This window comes from Populus euphratica, unplaced genomic scaffold (genome assembly GCF_000495115.2).
Source record: "Populus euphratica unplaced genomic scaffold, PopEup_1.0 scaffold159.1, whole genome shotgun sequence".
NCBI lineage: Eukaryota > Viridiplantae > Streptophyta > Magnoliopsida > Malpighiales > Salicaceae > Populus > Populus euphratica.
In genome coordinates, this window is record NW_011499962.1 from 101,073 (window position 1) to 120,142 (window position 19,070).

At 36.5% G+C, this 19,070-nt stretch overlaps 2 protein-coding genes across 5 annotated transcripts; one reads left to right on the top strand and one right to left on the bottom strand.

Moving 5' to 3' along the window:
- The first annotated feature begins 250 nt into the window (after positions 1-250).
- LOC105138756 (alpha/beta-Hydrolases superfamily protein) lies at positions 251-1,766 on the top strand. Its single transcript, XM_011044941.1, has one exon. The coding sequence runs from the start codon at positions 543-545 to the stop codon at positions 1,512-1,514; it is 972 nt and encodes a 323-aa protein (XP_011043243.1). The 5' UTR covers positions 251-542; the 3' UTR covers positions 1,515-1,766.
- A 414-nt stretch (positions 1,767-2,180) lies between these two features.
- On the bottom strand, positions 2,181-15,204 carry LOC105138755 (uncharacterized). 4 transcript variants are annotated; one of them, XM_011044938.1, is made up of 12 exons: positions 14,767-15,204; positions 14,402-14,453; positions 13,929-14,312; positions 12,603-13,804; positions 11,969-12,040; positions 10,853-10,930; positions 9,849-10,758; positions 8,635-8,765; positions 8,253-8,474; positions 4,535-5,122; positions 4,209-4,418; positions 2,181-2,854 (listed from the first exon to the last, which is right to left on the bottom strand). In XM_011044938.1, the coding sequence occupies exons 1-12, from the start codon at positions 14,881-14,883 to the stop codon at positions 2,750-2,752; spliced, it is 4,071 nt and encodes a 1,356-aa protein (XP_011043240.1). In that variant the 5' UTR covers positions 14,884-15,204; the 3' UTR covers positions 2,181-2,749. The 4 variants fall into 4 exon arrangements, with proteins under 4 accessions (XP_011043240.1, XP_011043239.1, XP_011043242.1 ...); XM_011044937.1 differs by having other exon boundaries at positions 14,402-14,489; XM_011044940.1 differs by having other exon boundaries at positions 13,929-14,304; positions 14,767-14,807.
- Between the last annotated feature and the right edge of the window lie 3,866 nt (positions 15,205-19,070).

The following is a 19,070-nucleotide window of genomic DNA, read 5'->3' on the forward strand; positions in this document are numbered from 1 at the left end:
AAAAATTCATTAATGTCAAAACAGTTCAAGAGACAAAATTATTCTGTGTAAAAATAGTTTCAATTTTTCTTTTCTTTTCTTAAAAAAACAGTCTATCATCTTGATATGTTTTGTGTAAAAATAATTGATCATATTCTAACTTTACAGAAACAAGAAGAGGAATGCAACAAAAAAAGCTTCAATTTCGTAATTTGTTTTTCCATCTAACCATACTATCGACTGCATTATCAGAACACTTGTCGATGTAAGGTATGCAACATAAGAATCCACAGAGAACATGAAGGTAGGATTTTGCAAAAGCAGGAGCTAAATAAATGTAGGGAGATCGCTAACGTCGCTGCTTGGTAAAAAGATAGGAAATCCTGCAAGTTGAGTTAGGCAAAACCAGGGCCAGCCCAACCTACCTGTAAAAGCCCGCAACATTGAGGTGGAATAAAAAAAAGTCAAAACCACATTAAAATAGCGAATCAACGACAAGATCACCCACATCTATCTTCCCAGGAACAAGAACAACCCAGCGAAATCCCAAGTCTTCTCTAAAAATGGAGCGAGAAAATCCCATGCCCCGTGAAACAGAAGTCCACTTTTGGGGCAATATCCCAGAGGATGAGTACTACAAACAACAAGGGATCAAGGCTTCACGGTCATCTTACACATCACCAAGAGGCCTCTCACTTTTCACAAGATCATGGCTCCCAATCTCCACCGATCCTCCACTTGGCGTTATGTGTATGGTTCATGGTTATGGAAACGACATCAGCTGGACTTTTCAGTCCACGGCTATCTTCCTAGCCCAGATGGGTTTTGCCTGCTTTGGACTTGACATTGAAGGCCATGGTAAGTCTCAAGGCCTTAAGGGCTATGTACCCAATGTTGATCTTGTTGTTCAGGACTGTCTTTCTTTCTTTGATTCCATCAAGAATGACACAAAGTTTCATGGGTTGCCTTTCTTTTTGTACGGTGAATCAATGGGCGGTGCTCTTTGCCTCTTGATTCATTTGGCAAATCCTAAAGGGTTTGATGGTGCGGTTTTGGTAGCCCCCATGTGCAAAATCTCTGATAATATAAAACCCAGATGGCCAATTTCTGATATTCTATTACTGGTGGCAAAATTTTTGCCTACTTTAGCTATAGTTCCAGCTGCTAGCATTCTGCACAAGTCAATCAAAGTAGAGAGAAAAGTGCCAATTGCAGAAATGAACCCATTGAGATATAGGGGGAAACCAAGATTGGGAACTGTTGTCGAGCTTCTAAGGGTTACTGATTATTTGAGTCAAAATTTGAGAAATGTTACCATTCCATTTATTGTATTACATGGTAGTATGGATGTTGTCACTGATCCAAAAGTGAGCGAAAGTTTGTATGAGGAGGCAAATAGCGAAGACAAGACGATAAAGATTTATGATGGAATGGTGCATTCTTTGCTTTTTGGAGAAACTGATGAGAATGTTGAAATTGTTCGGCAAGATATTATATCTTGGTTGAATGATAGATGCAAGCAAAACTGTCAGTAAGTTTGTCGTTTGGGATGTTTTATTACTGCTGGTTCATTGTTCAATTAAAGAATTTTATACTTAGAATTTTATTCTAGAATTCATGTTGAGTTCCTGTGCTGATGTTGACTAAAATTAACTCTTGGTTGTGTAATTATGCTTCTTGAAAGGCGCGATTTGGATATCTTAATGTGTTGTTCATGTTGATTAGTTTTCCAGGGATTGTGTTAATTTTCAATGAAGTACTCCTGTGCCGGAATGCATGTTTTAGACGTCTTATTGTGTTAATTTTCAATTAAGTTGTACTTTCCAAGTATCAATGGAAATGAGTAGCGGTTCTCGCCGAGATTTGAACATGCAGGTGGCCTTGGGGCAAAGCACCTGCTCAAAGTCATCGTGGTCTTCTTTAAGCAACCCTTCCGATGCGCTTTACAGCCTAAAATACAAAGTAACGCTTCCGTTGACATTTAATTTTTGTTTCGCCACATATTGCTTGTCACATTTGAAAAGAATTTTTGTGCAAATTCCTTGTTCGCAGATCGACTTCTCCCTTCTTGAGCATAGATTGGGCATGTTCTTTCGTCACAGTTCATCTGTAAATTGCTCTCGTATACGGCGGTACAAAGGCAAGACACAAGCTCGTTAACCCAAAAAGAGTGGCACTTGTGACAGCTCCTCCGCATGAAATCTCAGAATAACTAAATACCCTTTAAAGCAAGCAATTGAGATGCAGCAAGCCAGTCACAAGCTGAATACATGATGGGCCCAAATGACAGGTCTTTCGAGGAGATGATAGATTGTCATCTCTGCACCACAAGGAGAACCATGCAATGAAAATAACTGAGCAAAGGTAGTGAAGGAAAACCGAAAAAAGAATAACCCCTTCTATCAATTACTGGTGGGGAAAATGAAAAACGTCCAAGCAATGTCTATAGAAATCTATCTTCACTTGCTATCAGACTAATGTAAACCTACTTAGTATAATGGACGACAAAACGATAGGATCCACTGTTTGACCGACAAAAATAAATGTATAAAGAATGGATCATCACCGACTGCAGCTATGCACATATCTACTGGTTAGAAAAGGCCTCTATCCCTTTGTCATCTTGTTGGAACTAGTCAGGCAATGGCTAAAATATCCATCTGCAACCGCAAGCAGCAGCTAGGGGCATATCTGACTTGCTGAAAAAGAACCTATAGGTGATCTCTGGGTTGCCGAAAGAAACATCTGCAAAAAAATTTGAGCTCCATATTCACACCATAAATAGGTAATTCAAGTCGTCCACTGTTAGGCGAGTCTGACGACCACCATGTTCATCCTCTCCAAAAGCAGATGCCACCATCTCTCTCTTCTTTTGCTGCAAAAGCAAGCCCAGTATTTTTGTTTTAACAACAAATTTCAGAACAAAAGAAATATAACAAAACAGACTTTAAAAACAATAGTCCAATAATGAACTCTTAGTGAATACCAGAAAATGCATTTATTGAAAGAGAAAAAAAAAACACTGTACTAGAGTATACAACAAAACTGAAGGTACATCAAGAGACTATTCTTCATTCAAAACTTTAGCCAAACCTTTAGTGTTATCAACCAGAAAATTGTTCAGAATGCATTTGAGTATTGATTTCAGAACGTGACTAGGTTGAATTAAACTACAAACCAACGGCCTATTTGGCACCTTGGCTGAAACTACTTCAGCAAAAACACCTCCTTAAATGCTTCGGTTAAAAGCAAGCCAATGTTTCTATGGTAAGTTGGGAACTACAAGAATCAAAGCAGCTCAAAGGCACTTCAAATCCTTTCAGCCAAAGCATCCAAAAGGCTGCTTTTGCAAAGAGTTGCTCCAACTGCAGGCCAAAAACTAGGCTCAAAATCCAAAACCTGTTGATAATGTTAAGCATGAGTTTGTCCAAAAAAACAAACATCTTTTTCCCAGCCCAGACACTTTTATTGGCTAAACCCAATGCATCAAGACATGCACTCGACCACACTGAGCTTGATGTCTTGAGCTCATCCAAACATCATGTATATACAGTGACCATTAAAGAAAACCTGATCACTTGTCCACCCAGTTCACATTGTTCTGCCAACTTTATGTTGGTGGCTTGAGTACTGTTTTAGGGCAAGTTCATTCAATACCACAACCCATTCCTCTGTTCCCCTTACTAGGCTATTTAAAGTTGTTTTGAGTTATTATGGTCACTTGAAAAATTTAGTCGAACCACCTTCACCTAATACCCAAACTCATTCCCTTTTTTGCTTCAGTCGCTACTTCAAAGAAACACCTATGGTATACAGCTTAATAAGCCTTTGAACAATCAATGAATTCAGTTAGCCTTTGAATAACCATTGACTTATAGGTGAAAAGTGCATGCCTTTTGCCTCCCAAGATGAGAAACACTAGTTCTTAATTTGCCCATGGCAACAGAAGAACCAAAACCAGTAATATCAATTAATTGATGAGACCTGAAGCAAATAGCAATAGCAAGGGAAGAACCAAAAATTTCTTACAGATCATTGACAGCACCACGTCTATCATCTCCATGCTCTTAATTGTTAAATAAAACTATTGCATCATCAACCATGGAAGGGAAATTTGAACAAATTATGATGGAAGAAGTGATGAGCTATGCACCTTTGAATGGTGGGGAAAAAAAAGGTAGCCACTTGCTAAGGAACTGAGTAACACAATTTTAGAGGAAAAACAGTACCTGGAGGGCTAATATACGATCTTCAACAGTATTTTTTACAGTTAATCGCAAAACTGTAACTGTACGAGTTTGTCCAATACGATGTGCCCTATCAATTGCCTGATCTTCAGTTGTAGGATTCCACCATAGGTCCAGAAGCAACACATGGCAAGCTGCAACCATGTTCAGTCCAAGACTAGCTGCTTTCAAAGACATAATCATAACAGATACCTGTAGTGCAAAGGAATCAAACATCAGGGAAATATAACACGTGAAACATTTGAGAGGGCATTTAAAAAACATTATACACAAACATTTGAAGTTCAAATGGTTAAAATCCCACAAACCTCTGGAAGTGTATTGAAATCCTTCACAGCTTTATCTCGGGCAATAACTGACATTGTTCCATCCAGTCTTCTGTACTGAATGGAAGAATTTTTAAGACAAGCTTCAAGCAAATCTAGCATTCCTGTCCATTGGGAAAAAACTATGGCTTTCTCCCCAACAGCGTTAATTGGGAGGCATCTTTTATCCATTCCATCCTTAACTGAATCTCTAGAACCAGATGAGGTATCATAACAAGCAACATTTACATCAACAGAATTGTCTAACAAATTGCATGTAGGCAAACAATCTTTTGGCTTAGTCAGTGATTGCAGGACTTCAAGAGCCACCCTAATTTTTGATGAATCATGGGGACGGTTGTCAGAGGATGAGCTAACTGCCGCAACAAGCTCAGAACCAGAACAATCCTGACCAGGCTCATCAGATAGAGAACTGTTTAATGTAGCTTTGGAAAACACTGAAGACACTTTCAGTTGAACTTTGCAGTTTGACACAGGGCATTGGCCATCGTCACCGGTAAGATGCTCAAAGATACACTGTCTGCAGAATACATGACCACATACTGAAACAACAGCATCTTCAGGTGGATCCTGTATGAAATCAGCAAAGATGTCAGAAATAAAAAGGTAAAAATAAAAAATTGACCAAGAAGTTTAACAAATACAACCCACCAAACCTCAGTCCCAAACTAGTTGCTAGATGGAAAAACAGTTTAACAAATAATAAAAGAAAAGCGGAATATAAAATAATGCAGAATTAATGCACAACATTATAAAGAAAATATTAGCAGCAGCAACCCTGTCCAACAATTTGTACAGGCAGGGGGGAAGACTGCATTTTCCATATGTCCAAGGACCATCGATTCGAGTGTTTGGTTTAGAGCAGTAATCATAAGCTTGAGTTCTTGAACCTCTGCGGTGTTCAACATGTGGGAATGTGCCATGGTGAAGGATTCTGTGGAATGCTGTGAGGCGTCTTGTGTCAGTGAATTCAATGTATCCCTGGATGTGGGGTGTAGATGTTGAAGGAGCGGATTCAAGTTGCCATACTGCACAACGAACCCATTGTGGTGGGGGGTTTGGAAAGAGCTGAGATGGTTCGAAAGAAGGGTTGTTTATAGTGAAGAGGAAGTTATTTCCACGTAGGATTGAAGTGGGGGCGTAGGCGCGTGGCATGGCGCGTTGAGAGGTTGGGCTATAGTATTACCCCAACCTCTCCGCCAACGCCATTATATAGTGAATGGCTGATCGTTGGATTGGAATGAGATCCAACGGTGCGCATGGAGTCAACTGGGGCACTAATAAACGCACGGCACGTGGCAGGTGTGATGGAGAAGGCGCGTCCTTTGGTGAGTCAGCATGGGCCACCTGTCGTTGTCAGACAACGACCTGAAGACAACAGCAAAAAAGGCACCGACGTGACCTTTGCTTGGAGGCGAAGAAAGGAACAAAGGCGTCAGCATGGGCATGCCAAACTTAAATGTTAACATCTTTGATCTGTTCAAGAATGTCATAGTTGACGAAGTCATGACCACTCCTGGTGTAATCGAAAACTGCAATGTTGCTGTCTGGGTTCTGTGTTATGTGCGCACAGAAGGAGTATGCAACGTTCTCAGTCTTTCCTCCCCTTGAGTAAAATGCACCGTTTCGAGCAAGGTGCTTTGCAAATGTTGATTTGCCTGCTCCACCAACGAGGTCTGTAAACCATAAAATAGTTCACTATATAATGGATTCCCCTTGAGTAAAATGTTGATTTGCCACGTGCCGTGCGTTTATTAGTGCCCCAGTTGACTCCATGCGCACCGTTGGATCTCATTCCAATCCAACGATCAGCCATTCACTATATAATGGCGTTGGCGGAGAGGTTGGGGTAATACTATAGCCCAACCTCTCAACGCGCCATGCCACGCGCCTACGCCCCCACTTCAATCCTACGTGGAAATAACTTCCTCTTCACTATAAACAACCCTTCTTTCGAACCATCTCAGCTCTTTCCAAACCCCCCACCACAATGGGTTCGTTGTGCAGTATGGCAACTTGAATCCGCTCCTTCAACATCTACACCCCACATCCAGGGATACATTGAATTCACTGACACAAGACGCCTCACAGCATTCCACAGAATCCTTCACCATGGCACATTCCCACATGTTGAACACCGCAGAGGTTCAAGAACTCAAGCTTATGATTACTGCTCTAAACCAAACACTCGAATCGATGGTCCTTGGACATATGGAACATGGGCTTTCAACAGATCAGCCCGTCAGGATGAAGAAATCACGGGTCAGAGTCCTGCTCCTGGCACTCGTTCTGATATCGAACGTTGTCGTGATTCTATTCTTCTCCATAATGCTTCTATGGACACCGTGCTTGAAGAACATGCTGGGGTTCTAGCAAGATACCCAAACTTCGTCCAGTACTGTATGGACATCAGGCGTCAAAGAAACGCCACATCGATCGAGTGGGGATATACAAACCATCCCTGGCAAGAACTACTACTATCAATCCTTGACAACTCACCAACACCTAGAACTATTTTATGGTTTACAGACCTCGTTGGTGGAGCAGGCAAATCAACATTTGCAAAGCACCTTGCTCGAAACGGTGCATTTTACTCAAGGGGAGGAAAGACTGAGAACGTTGCATACTCCTTCTGTGCGCACATAACACAGAACCCAGACAGCAACATTGCAGTTTTCGATTACACCAGGAGTGGTCATGACTTCGTCAACTATGACATTCTTGAACAGATCAAAGATGAGCTCAAGCTTTGATTAGAAGCTCCTATAATGATGTTGCACCAAAATTTTCCCCAAATAACTAGTTTTTGAAGTAGAAACAGCTGTTACTTTATCATTTTTGCTATGTTATATTGCAGCTGGGCTATTTGGTCTAAACAATCTCTTGAAATACCAGGTTCTGAATGCCATGCAGTGACAACCATGATTCTTAGTTGCTTTTCATCAACCCTAGTGCATCTTTTCAAGTAATGTTTGCTTTCCTAATAAACATGGCAGCATTACTATTATATAAAAGAAGAAATTACACTCCTAGCCAAACAATAATCCTGTTGGAAATACCAAAAAGTATCCTAGAGGCTTCCAAGGATTTGGAAACTATTCTATGTATAACTGTGAAAGTTCTAGACAGAGCTATTGAGCACTTTGAGACAAAGCAATGGCCTTATTTTGAGGAGGGAATTAATTAGGTATAGTGGGTATGGTATGCAGGTCTAGCCACTATGAAGGAACTTTTCCCCTCAAAATCTGCGAACTCCTGCAGACTTCAGCCAGTAAAAGAAGCCTTCTGAATCAAAGACATCAAACAACAAATCAAACATCTCTATTATTAATGCTTGAATTCTAAGATCCTGTTTATTATACATATAAGTAACAGATAGGCAGCTTCAAGACTATCTTTTTTCAGGAAATCCAAAACAAAGCACTTGCAACTGAATCCAATATCTTAAAATCATGTTCCAGATCCCTTCACTGATTGAACTAGCTGATGTTTAAACGAATAAAACAGGATGCAGAAAGGGAAAATTATGATAAATGTGTTTTAATATGTGCATAGAGTTATTTGTGCAATATGCATCCACAATATAAATGTACTGATGAAGTTAACAAAAGTAAACAAATCCAGTAAAGATACAGAAAAAATAAAAGGAGAACATAGAAATAAGTCAAGGAGAAATAGAACAAGAAAAGAAACCACATACACTGCAAATGCCACAGATTGCCAAAGATGCTTCTAAACAATTTAGAAGGCATATTTGTTTCTCCCGAGGAAGCTTCTTTGCCATCTCAACTGAGGAACTACCTAGAGAACTTGAATCTAAACCCGAGACGAGACGAGGATGATCACAAGCTTGTCGAAGACGCAACAGCATCAACAAGATGTTAACATAATTTTGTTTAACAGTTCCAGCAGCTGCATATTCCTGACAAACAAGTGAAGTAGTTCAAAGAATTATTTGATATGCATACATAAAAGGAGAGTATGGAAATTGAACATTTTTGCTTCATAGCAGATATATGAATAAATTCTCTGAAAAAGAAAATTGAAATCAGTTCTAAACTACTCTTCTGGTAAATTCATACTTTAAACTGAGCTCGTGAATCAATTTCTAGTCTGGTGTAGAATTCACGTTCTTCCTCTGTAAAGTCCACTTTTTTTAGTTCTACTACTCTGGGAGGTAGGTTAATAATTGGTTCCCCGTCAAGAAGAGTGCCTAGAGCACAAAATAGCCGTCAGATGAGTCCATAAAGATACTACAATAAGTTGCACAACATCAACAGGCTAGCTACAATTTACAATATAAATATGACACAAACCAGACAAGAAAAAAAAAAGCATATAGATGAGCATGCAAAGACAGAAATTGTGCAGGTAAGATTTTTCAAACAGATCAAAGGATACTAATATGATTATGCATTGCCAGACTTAAAAAAAGTTCTGTGAGTAGTTAAATCATAGCAGACAGTGCATGTTCATACACTGAGACACCAAACAATAGAATATGTTTCTTGTAACTAAAATCCATCAACTAATCACAGGGTTAAATCATTTGTGTATCCTGAAGATGTAACCTTTAGATCACTCCACAGCAGGACCCTCATGGCAAAAATTGAAAGAACTCTTAACCACATTCCTAGTTTAGACCAATGCTTCTAGTTAATACGCTACTAATCAATTTGCCAATGGAGGAAAAGAAAGAAAAGATTAGTTGAAACCTGTGAAAAAACTTCCTCCACTACCGATGCAATCCCAATGAATTGGAAGACAAACAAAGCATTCAGACCAGGACAAATAATCAACATCCAGCCAAGCGACAAGCCTCAAATAGAGAACAGATATCAAAGGATCACAATCCTACAACAAAGGACATAGGTAGAAGGCCCTAGAGGTTTTTACAGTCATAATAAAACAAATTAAGGATCTTTGGCAAATCCAGCCAGGATGAATTTCACCATATGGACTAACAAATACGCTACTAACTAATTTGCCAACAGAGGAAACGAAAGAAAAGAGTAGTTGAAACCTATGAAAAAACTTCCTCTACTACCGATGCAATCCCAATGAATTGGAAGAAAAACAAAAAATTCAGACGAAGACAAATAATCAGCATCCAGCCAAGCAACAAAGCCTTGAATAGAAAAAAAATATCTAAGGATCTCAATTCCACAACAAAGGAGATGGATAAGAAGGTTCTGGAGGTCTTTAGAGTCATAATAAAACAAATTAAGGATCTTTGGAAAATCCAGCTAGAATGAATTTCACCACATGGACTAACAGAAAACTCAAACAATCTTACCCTTGGTGCGCCGAAGCATTACTGTCTTCAAAACAGCTTGTAATTTTTTGTACCCTTTTGATGGATTCTTTTGAATTGGGACCTTTATTGCTGAGCAGAATAGCTTGTAGACAGCATAAGGTTCATATCTGAGGAATCTGAAATAGCTATAGAGATCATCAATTGCATTTTGGATAGGGGTACCAGACAAGCACCACCTGCGTTTTGCCCGAAGACCCCAACAGGCCCTAGCCACTTGAGTTCTGTGATTCTTGATGCTCTGGGCTTCATCAAGGACAACCCTAAACCATGCCACCTTTGCAAGAGGCCGGGCAATGGACTCAAGCATTGCACTATCCATTCCTTTCTTATTCTTTGAACCCTTTTTGCCAGAACTAGGAGGATTTTTTCTTTTCTTATCATATGAAAATCCCAGGCGCGGAGCATCATCACCTTCCATTCTTCGTTTCTCTTCATCATCTTCATCAGCCAGAGGCTGCCTTGGGACCTCCTTGCTGACAATTGAATATGTTGTAATGACAACATCATACTTTGCCAGCTCTGAAGGATCTTTTGTTCGATTGCTTCCATGGTATACTAGAACAGAGAGATTGGCTTCAGTCGTTACCTTCTTATGCAATTCATCATCCCACTGCCGCAGGACACTTGTGGGGCAAACAATGAGAGTTCCAGCAGCTGGCCTTCCCTTGGATTGCCCAGAAGAGTTCAGGCTCGTTGTTGAACTATGATTCGATGTAACTTGAGAACCATCTGCACCTTTCTTCATTCTATCAATCTCAGTAACTCCATCATCATCATCCAAATTTAAGGTTTCACACTCTTCTTTCTTAACAGCCACAGCATCCGCTCGATGAGAAGGAGCTCTTTCCTTGAGTATAAGAGCAATGGTTGATACTGTCTTTCCCAGCCCCTGTGAAAAAATAATTGCATGAATCACCAAGCCACAAAAAAAAGGGTGGGGGGGTTCTCAATGTTAGAACAATCAAGTGTCTTTAGAACAAAACCTGATCATCTGCAAGAATTCCTCCAGAACAGTGCAAGCTAGAGGTTTCCTTCTGAACCATCCACGACAACGCAATTCGCTACACAGGAAATCATTGGACATCAATGGGATAATGATACATAATCATGCATATCCATAAGCCCATAACAAGCACACTCGGCCATTAGAACAGCAAGGGGAATCCATATATAGTCCTCAAACCCCATCTTAGAAGTAGAGTAACAAAACGCAGAAAATCAGAAATAGAGAGCATACAACAAGAAACAAACACTGTAAAAGTAAGAATTGACTTCAAATGCAGTAAGCCAATGCCAGTTGCTTTCAGATTGCTAAAAGCCACCATAAAAATCCATTTCAAAGTGAGTTTTGCCAATCTCAGTTGATTTCAGATAACTATACAAGTCAGACTGAACTTAAATCTCTCTCATTGCATTGAAAACACAACACCCCATGCAAAGAATCTTGGTGTCAAGAGGAGAAATCCACTTCAAAATGTAATTTTTTTTCCACTGGCACAAACTTGAAATTTATTTTGTTAGTATGGATTAACAATTTATTTTGTTTGTATGGATTAACATAAACATAAGCATAACACAACTCAAAACACATTGTGGGCAACTTGAAAAATCCATCTTCATGTGCCCCTCTGTAGGCATTTTGCCTTGCTACTGAAGAGGAATATTACAGTTAATTGCTTGTGAGCATACAGGAGTTCAAAGATATTCTAAGCTTCTCGTTGATCCACATCTGGTAACTGCAAAGAGATAGTCTGGAGTGGAAAACTAGTTCCATATGTTCAGAATTATTGAGGAAATTCAAACTTTGACAGACTGCTGATAGAAATCAGTTTCACGATGCATATTGACTTGATGATGCATCTAAAGCATCAAGAGTACTACTTCATGATAGCCTTATTTATTTATCTTTGTTTACTTTTTGTTATACTTAACAAGTTACAATGCAGTAATGCTGGTTTCACAAGTCATGATGAGCTCAAGGTATTCTGAGATTGCCATGCAAGATTGACTGATATGCCACTTATCAGATTCTGTGCATCGTATAGAGTCATCAACTCATAGCTACAGCCTGCATAAGGAAGAAAAGAAAGATTCCAAACCTGATGTCTCAAGAGAGGAACTGCCAAAACACCATCAGGTGGAACAGCTTCAGACTTTGGTTGAGCAAGATCCTGCCATAAAATTAGTCATGTCAAATACTCGTAATGCTAGTCATGATATAAGAATCATGGAATCATGAAGAAGCTCTTTAATTTCCAAATACAAAAAACAGTGAGGTATTTACGCAAGATGGCAGGACTATGTCTCTTCTCATACATGAGAAAATCAGTTGAATTTCAATGGCAATCACAACGTTTTTATTTTTCAGTTGAAATGTTTTCTAGGGAGGACAAGTTCTCTATAAAGGAAATAAAAATTATGTCCCCGCTAATATGTGAGCAAATGCCTGCACATTTGCACTCATATGATTATTGTCAAGTCATTTGGTGAGAATGTGTCTGTGAGTTTGACAGCCTGTCAGCGTCCCAACAAAATATTTCAGTCAGAGAGACTGGAAATCTCAGATCAATGTGATGACACCTGACCAGAAAGTAAATTGGACTCCAGCTCCAACACATTCCCAATTCTGTATTTACTTAAGTTCCAATTTCTTTTGAATTCAGAAGGAATTGATAATCAAAATTTTGGTTTTAGCAATACAACTCAGGTAGATTCCCAGCTCACAATACTGACCTGCAATGCAACTCTAAGTACAAGTCGCTCATCATTGGCCCAGAACCTTGTGCCTTCTATTGCAGAATGATGAAGTGGATCATTATACATAGGTTGTTGCAAAGGAACTATGGGCTTTATAGAAGCAAAAGATTGGTTTGAGCAAGCAGGTTGACTGATATCATCAAGAATACATATATCAGGATCATCATCAACATGGGATTTGCTTCCAGACGAATTACTCTCGATTGATTCAGGGCTGACTATTGAAAGATGAGAACCCAAGGCCTTAGACTGAATCGGTATACCCAGCTCTTCATCCTTACCACAACTCAACTGCTTGTTGCTTATATTGAATGTTTGAGCAAAGGGAAAATACTGCTCTGAAGCATTTAAATTCAAGTACAAACTATCCAAGGGAAACCTACCAACTCCTCCCTTAACTTGATCTCTGGAAGATTCAATGGTCACACACCCCAATTCATCCTTAGTGTAACTTACATGCTTCTGACTTAAAAAACCTGATGATGACTGCTTTTGGTCTTCGTCAACAAAAGCACCATTTCCATCACTCCAGGAACACTTTCTGTCAAGAGCTTCAGTAACTCCATCAGACTGCCATGTCATGTTCCTCCACACAGCCAATCCATCAGTTTTTTCATCGCCTGCACGAACTGTTTGGTCCCCATTGATGCCTAACTGAATATAACTGGATTGCATAACTGATGCCTTGTCATTAAAAAGTCCATCTTCAGCACTTGATGAAAAATTTCCACCGATTGGTGGCCTATAGTCGATACCTTCATATTTAACATTCATCTTGTTTACATCAGAGTAAGGCATCATCGAAGTCTCTGATCCAGAGCATGCACTCTCAGGTTGAAAATCATTAATTTCTTGATTGTTGTGCAATAATCCAAAATTAAAAGCACTGGAAAAATCACATTGTGGAGAATCAGTATAATGCATATCATATTCGTTCATGCCAAATTGCATAGCTGAATGACTATTGCTGAATTCAGTATGAAAATCAGGATAATGCCAGACATCAGACTTGGGAGAAATCATATCATGTGAAAAAACATCTGTATTCATCAACTGCATGTCCATGGATCTATCAATGTCATTTTCAGGTTCTAGGATTTCTAAGCTATTCTTAACAAATGCATCACCAGATCCAAACTTCTCATCCGAACTGTCCATCCAAGAACCATGTGAAGCATCTGCAATTATCAGGAAACATAAATCAGAACTCCAATCATAAATCACAATGATCTAAATCAACCTCACAAATGCACATCATCAAACACACAATACAAAAGCAAAAGTGGGAGAGAGTTTACATGCCTGTGGATTTGAAGTTCCCTTCCATATGCCTCAATTGGTTTCCATTTTCATCCAAAAGAGGATTGAAATTCAAACCACGTGCATGATCTGCAATACAGCTAGACACTCCATCAGCAAAAGTAGTAGATGCTGTACTGCAACTGGCTATCTCTGATTTCAACACCCCATCCAGCAATGTTCCTTGATCCTCTTGGAACGGTAAACAAAACTCTCTATTACTTCCAGAGTAAGCATGCATTGAAGAGCTCATTTGTTTCCCTGCATAATCAAAAGAACCACCCAAATGACCTACCCTAGCATCTGAACCTTCTGGGTTGTGTATAGAGTTCGTGGCATAATCCACAGATTCATCCCCTCCATCTGCCCCTTCTATCATCTGAGACCCTAAACAGTATTCGAACAAACAAGTTAATTACAATCTACAGACAAACAACATAACATTCCAAGGATTATATTGCGTTTCAATCTATTACCACTTTGTAAATACCAGATTCCGCTATTTCCATTATCCGGCACTGGCTCCTTCTGCAAATTCTCAACCAAAATATCCCCTTTACCACTCTGCAATTTCACATTAAAATTTAAAAAAAAATACTAAAAAAAGGGAAAAACAGCAGAAGCATCCCTCTGTTTTTTTTTGTTTTTTTTTGCTCGAGTGAAGAATTAAGACTATTTCATGTTCAATTCATTAATGATGTAACATGAAATTCAAGCAGAAAACCAGTTAAAGTTCTAAGAAACCTAAAATCCAGTTCAACTTAACCTCTCATCGAAGACATCACCATATTCCCATGCAAACCCGAGTCGTTCAAAACCAACGCCGGTTATCGAAACTTACCGGAGAAGCACGTAGTTCTTCTTCAAGGATAGTATAAAACAAGCCGACATCCATTGACAAGTCCTCCTCCTCTCCATCCCCAGTTTTACCATCTCCAGTATTGCAAGCTGGCATCATACTCCCCGTGCTCCCGCCCGCCGTTATAATGATCGTCAACACAACTTACAAAAACAAAAGGGAAAAACCCTAACAGTGAATAGAATTCAATTCAATTCTTTTTAAAGGAGAAATCCAAATCCAAATCCAAGTTGTAACTGTTTTTGAGAGAGGGGGGGTAATTACAGCGAAGTTTCGGGTTTGGGGTTTTTGTGTTTTTATGGCGTGTGTTTGGTTTGTGGACTTTTTCATGATCCCAAACGGAAAGATTGAAAAGAAGATAAAATGTGTAGAATAGAATAAAAAAATTAAAAAAGGTTAAGGATATCTCGTGAAGAATGCAAGTGGCGCTGGTTTAAATATAGGGAGACGAAGGTTTGGGGTGGGGGCGGTGCGTAGATTAACGACTTTTTCCTTGTTTTTTTTTTTAAATAAATAAATAATTTTTTTGTTTATGGTGATGGAAATAAATCAATAATGGTAAAGTTTTATTAATTATTGCGTGTTAGCTGGGGATGGGAAAGTGAAGGCGTGCCGGTGGCTTTGGGTTGGTTATTCTCGTTTGGTTGGTCGTTTTCACATCCGACGGGGATCGTGCTGCTCGGGGATGGATGGTTGTTTTATCTCGTCCCTCTAGTTCTCATTCAACGGGGTTCGTGCTGCTCGGTAATTAATAATTAAAATTTTGTTATTAAATTTTATTGAAACTTCGATAGAATAATTAATATTGACTCATAAAAAATGACCCTTCTAATTTCATTGTATGCATAACGACCCTAGATTTTTAACAATTTTTCATTTAAAATTCAAGATAATAAAAAAATTTACATAATATTTTGTTAAAAATTTAACAAGCCTCCTCTATAAATAATCTATCCCAAATTAATGATAATTTCAACAAGGTATCAAATTTTAAACAATTTTTTATTTGAAATTCAATCATTTATAGTCAATATTTTTAATAATTTAAAGAAAATACATTCTATCTAATTAATAAAAAACAATTAAATTAATTTCATACAACAATTAAATTCATCCATCTTAAAATCCTAATTCATAATGTATTTAGTATTAAAATACAAAAGACATTTATTGATTATTTACATCCATTACTATGCACATAAATGAATGCATATTAAATTAGAAGTTAACATAACTAAGCATGTTTAAGATTCATTCATCTGCATCTAATTATTCATTAAAATACACAAAAGATGCATTTATATAACCATGCTATGAAGAACCATGTGCCAAAAAAAACATTCTGAAATTATTATGATGCATTGTGAAACTATCATGATGCATGGTATTCTGATGAACCTACATAGTTATTTATAAAACAAAATATAATTAATTTAAAATAATTTAATTAATATTTCACATTACTGCAAATATTTTAACCATATAATTTTTTTAAAATAATTTAATTAATATTTCACATCACTGCAAATATTTTAACCACATAATTTACTTCAAGATCACGAAATTTATTCTCATTCATAGCCCATTTCCAGAACACTTTTCAAACTAAAAAACTGACTGACTACTTTTCTATTTATATGGCATCAATCGCATACCAGGAAAACTGACCAATTATTTATTCATTCACATAATACTAACCTAAAATTACAATAACTGGCTAATCATTCTTTATATAAATAATTTAATACAAGGAAATAAACAACATGACACTTAAAAGTTACATTTAGTAAGGACATTATTAAATTTTAGAACAAAAAATCCAAGGTGTTAAGCACCAACTTAATACTTAAATGCCTCTAGCCGGTGAAAAATATAGATTTAAAAAAAAAAATTATTTTCATACATCATTATCTATTATCTATTTATTTCATACACCAACTTAATACTTAAATGCCTCTAGCTGGTGAAAAATATAGATTTTTTTTAAAAAAATAATTTATTTTCATATATCATTATCTATTATCTATTTATTTCACATATTTCAATTTCACATAACATGAATAATTTAAATTAATTCCCAACATTATGCTTGCATTCGTAAAATAATCAAACCATTAGAATGTTTATATTCTCCATTCAACAACTTCAATTTAACTTTTTTCAAATTCTTGGACATTCTTATACCTCGTTTCCTAATGAAATTAACATAAATTACTAATCAAAGTTTATCTTTCTAATTTTATTTTATTTTATTTTTTTGTTGAAACCCCACAAGAAAAGGGGACTAATTTTTTTTCTCTTATATTTCATAAATTGGAACATTAGTCACTATTATTTCGTATATTCAAACATTAATCCATTACAACTTCATGAATTAACATACACACCAAAACCACAACTTATATCACAATCACAACTTGTTAGAAAATAATATAAATTATATTTTAAAACTTTATCCGATAGTTTAAACTATTTGGTTTAGTTTGTTCTTTGATATGGTATTAAAGTTTTGACAACTAAGTAATCATGAGTTTGAATCTCACTATTCTTATTTATTTAATAAAAATCAAGCACACAAAAATATGGGTTTGTGCAAGTTTTCACTTTAGAAAATGTGTTAAAAAATAATATAAATAATATTATGGGACTTCACGTGGCAGTTTAAGCTATTGGACTTAATTGATCATTTGATACTACCAACACAAGTAATAAATCATCATGCACTAGAAATACACTAATTTAATCAATAGAAGGGAATTTGGCACCTTCCAACTTAAAAAAAATAATAAAGGATGGAAAGCTTTGGAGTCACCTCAAAAAATTATTTTGTTCCCTTTCTATTTCTTTATATTAATGTTGTGCCCTTTAAAGAAGAAATTCTTTAATTTTTTCATGTTGAAGAATATTACAAATTATATATTGGGACCTCATTTAACAATTTAAATTATTTGATTGAAATAATTAGTTGACATGATATTAAAACCTTAATAACTAAGCAGTCACAAGTTTAAATTTTATCATCTTTATTTATTTAATAAAAATTAAGTATAAAGCAGTATAAGAACTTTTACTTTAAAGAGTATGTTGGAGAATAATATTATTCATATCTTGAAATCTCATCTGATAAGTTATTGGATTGAAATGATTCTTTAAAATTTTGCAACTTCCTTACTCAAATCCTCTCGCAGCACACCATAATCATTTTATTTATTTCTATTTTTTTTTTCTTTTTTTTGTTAATGAATTTTAATTATGTTGTTAATGGATTTTTCACTCAATATCCCCCCTCTCAAAACCTAAAAGGGCAACGTTGGCTAATTTTCAACACTATTTATGGCACTTGAATATTAAGAATTTATATCTTTTTTTTAGGATCTTTTTTTATTGTTTGAACAATTAAGCCCATTTATTCTCTTCGGTTTCATATAATGTTTTTTTTTTAATTTTTTTACTTATTCAATTACATCATTATCCATTATTAAAATATTTAAATAAAAATTTATATTAAATCAATTATTATTATTACTACCATTATTATTTTTACTTTTTATAATTTTTTAAAAAATATTGTTGAAATAATGACTTTTATTGCAAAAAAATAACCTTTAAATAAAAATATTAAAAAATTGAAAAAAACATCAGAAGTGCACTCGGAAACACACTTTAATAAATATACAGAGATCACATCAGCAACTTTTTTTTATCAAAATAAATAGCTAAACTCATCTCAATCGACTACTCCCTCTTTAATCTCACCCCTCTTGCTTTGCAAAAAGAACAAAGGACAAAAAGCAACAAAAACAAACATACTAAAATAAAAAATATCACAAAAAAAACTACTACAATGTTCAAAAAAAACCAGAAAAATAAAAAAATTGTGGACTGAATGAACAGCAAAACATGCACGCGCGAACACTACAACGAACAGTTATAAATAATAATACACCTTCACCAATATTTAAGGTTTAATTTAATTTAACTTTGAAGAGGAATATTATCAATTGATTTGAAATCAACACTGATTAAAAGAAAATATGTTGATCTGAAATCAACATTAATTAAAAGAAAAGGCGAGGTGTCAGTGACGAGCAACTAGCTCGCTACCAGAGAGCCTGATTGGCTGAGCAGGAGCACGAGCAGGAACTTCTTAAGTACACGGAAGAGTTCTCATCATTGCATGGAATGTGACATCATAAAAATCATATCCAGTTGCCAATTCCAAAATATTACGGGACTGTTGTAACTGCAGTAATGATTATAGTTTAAATTATTTTTTATTTAAAAAT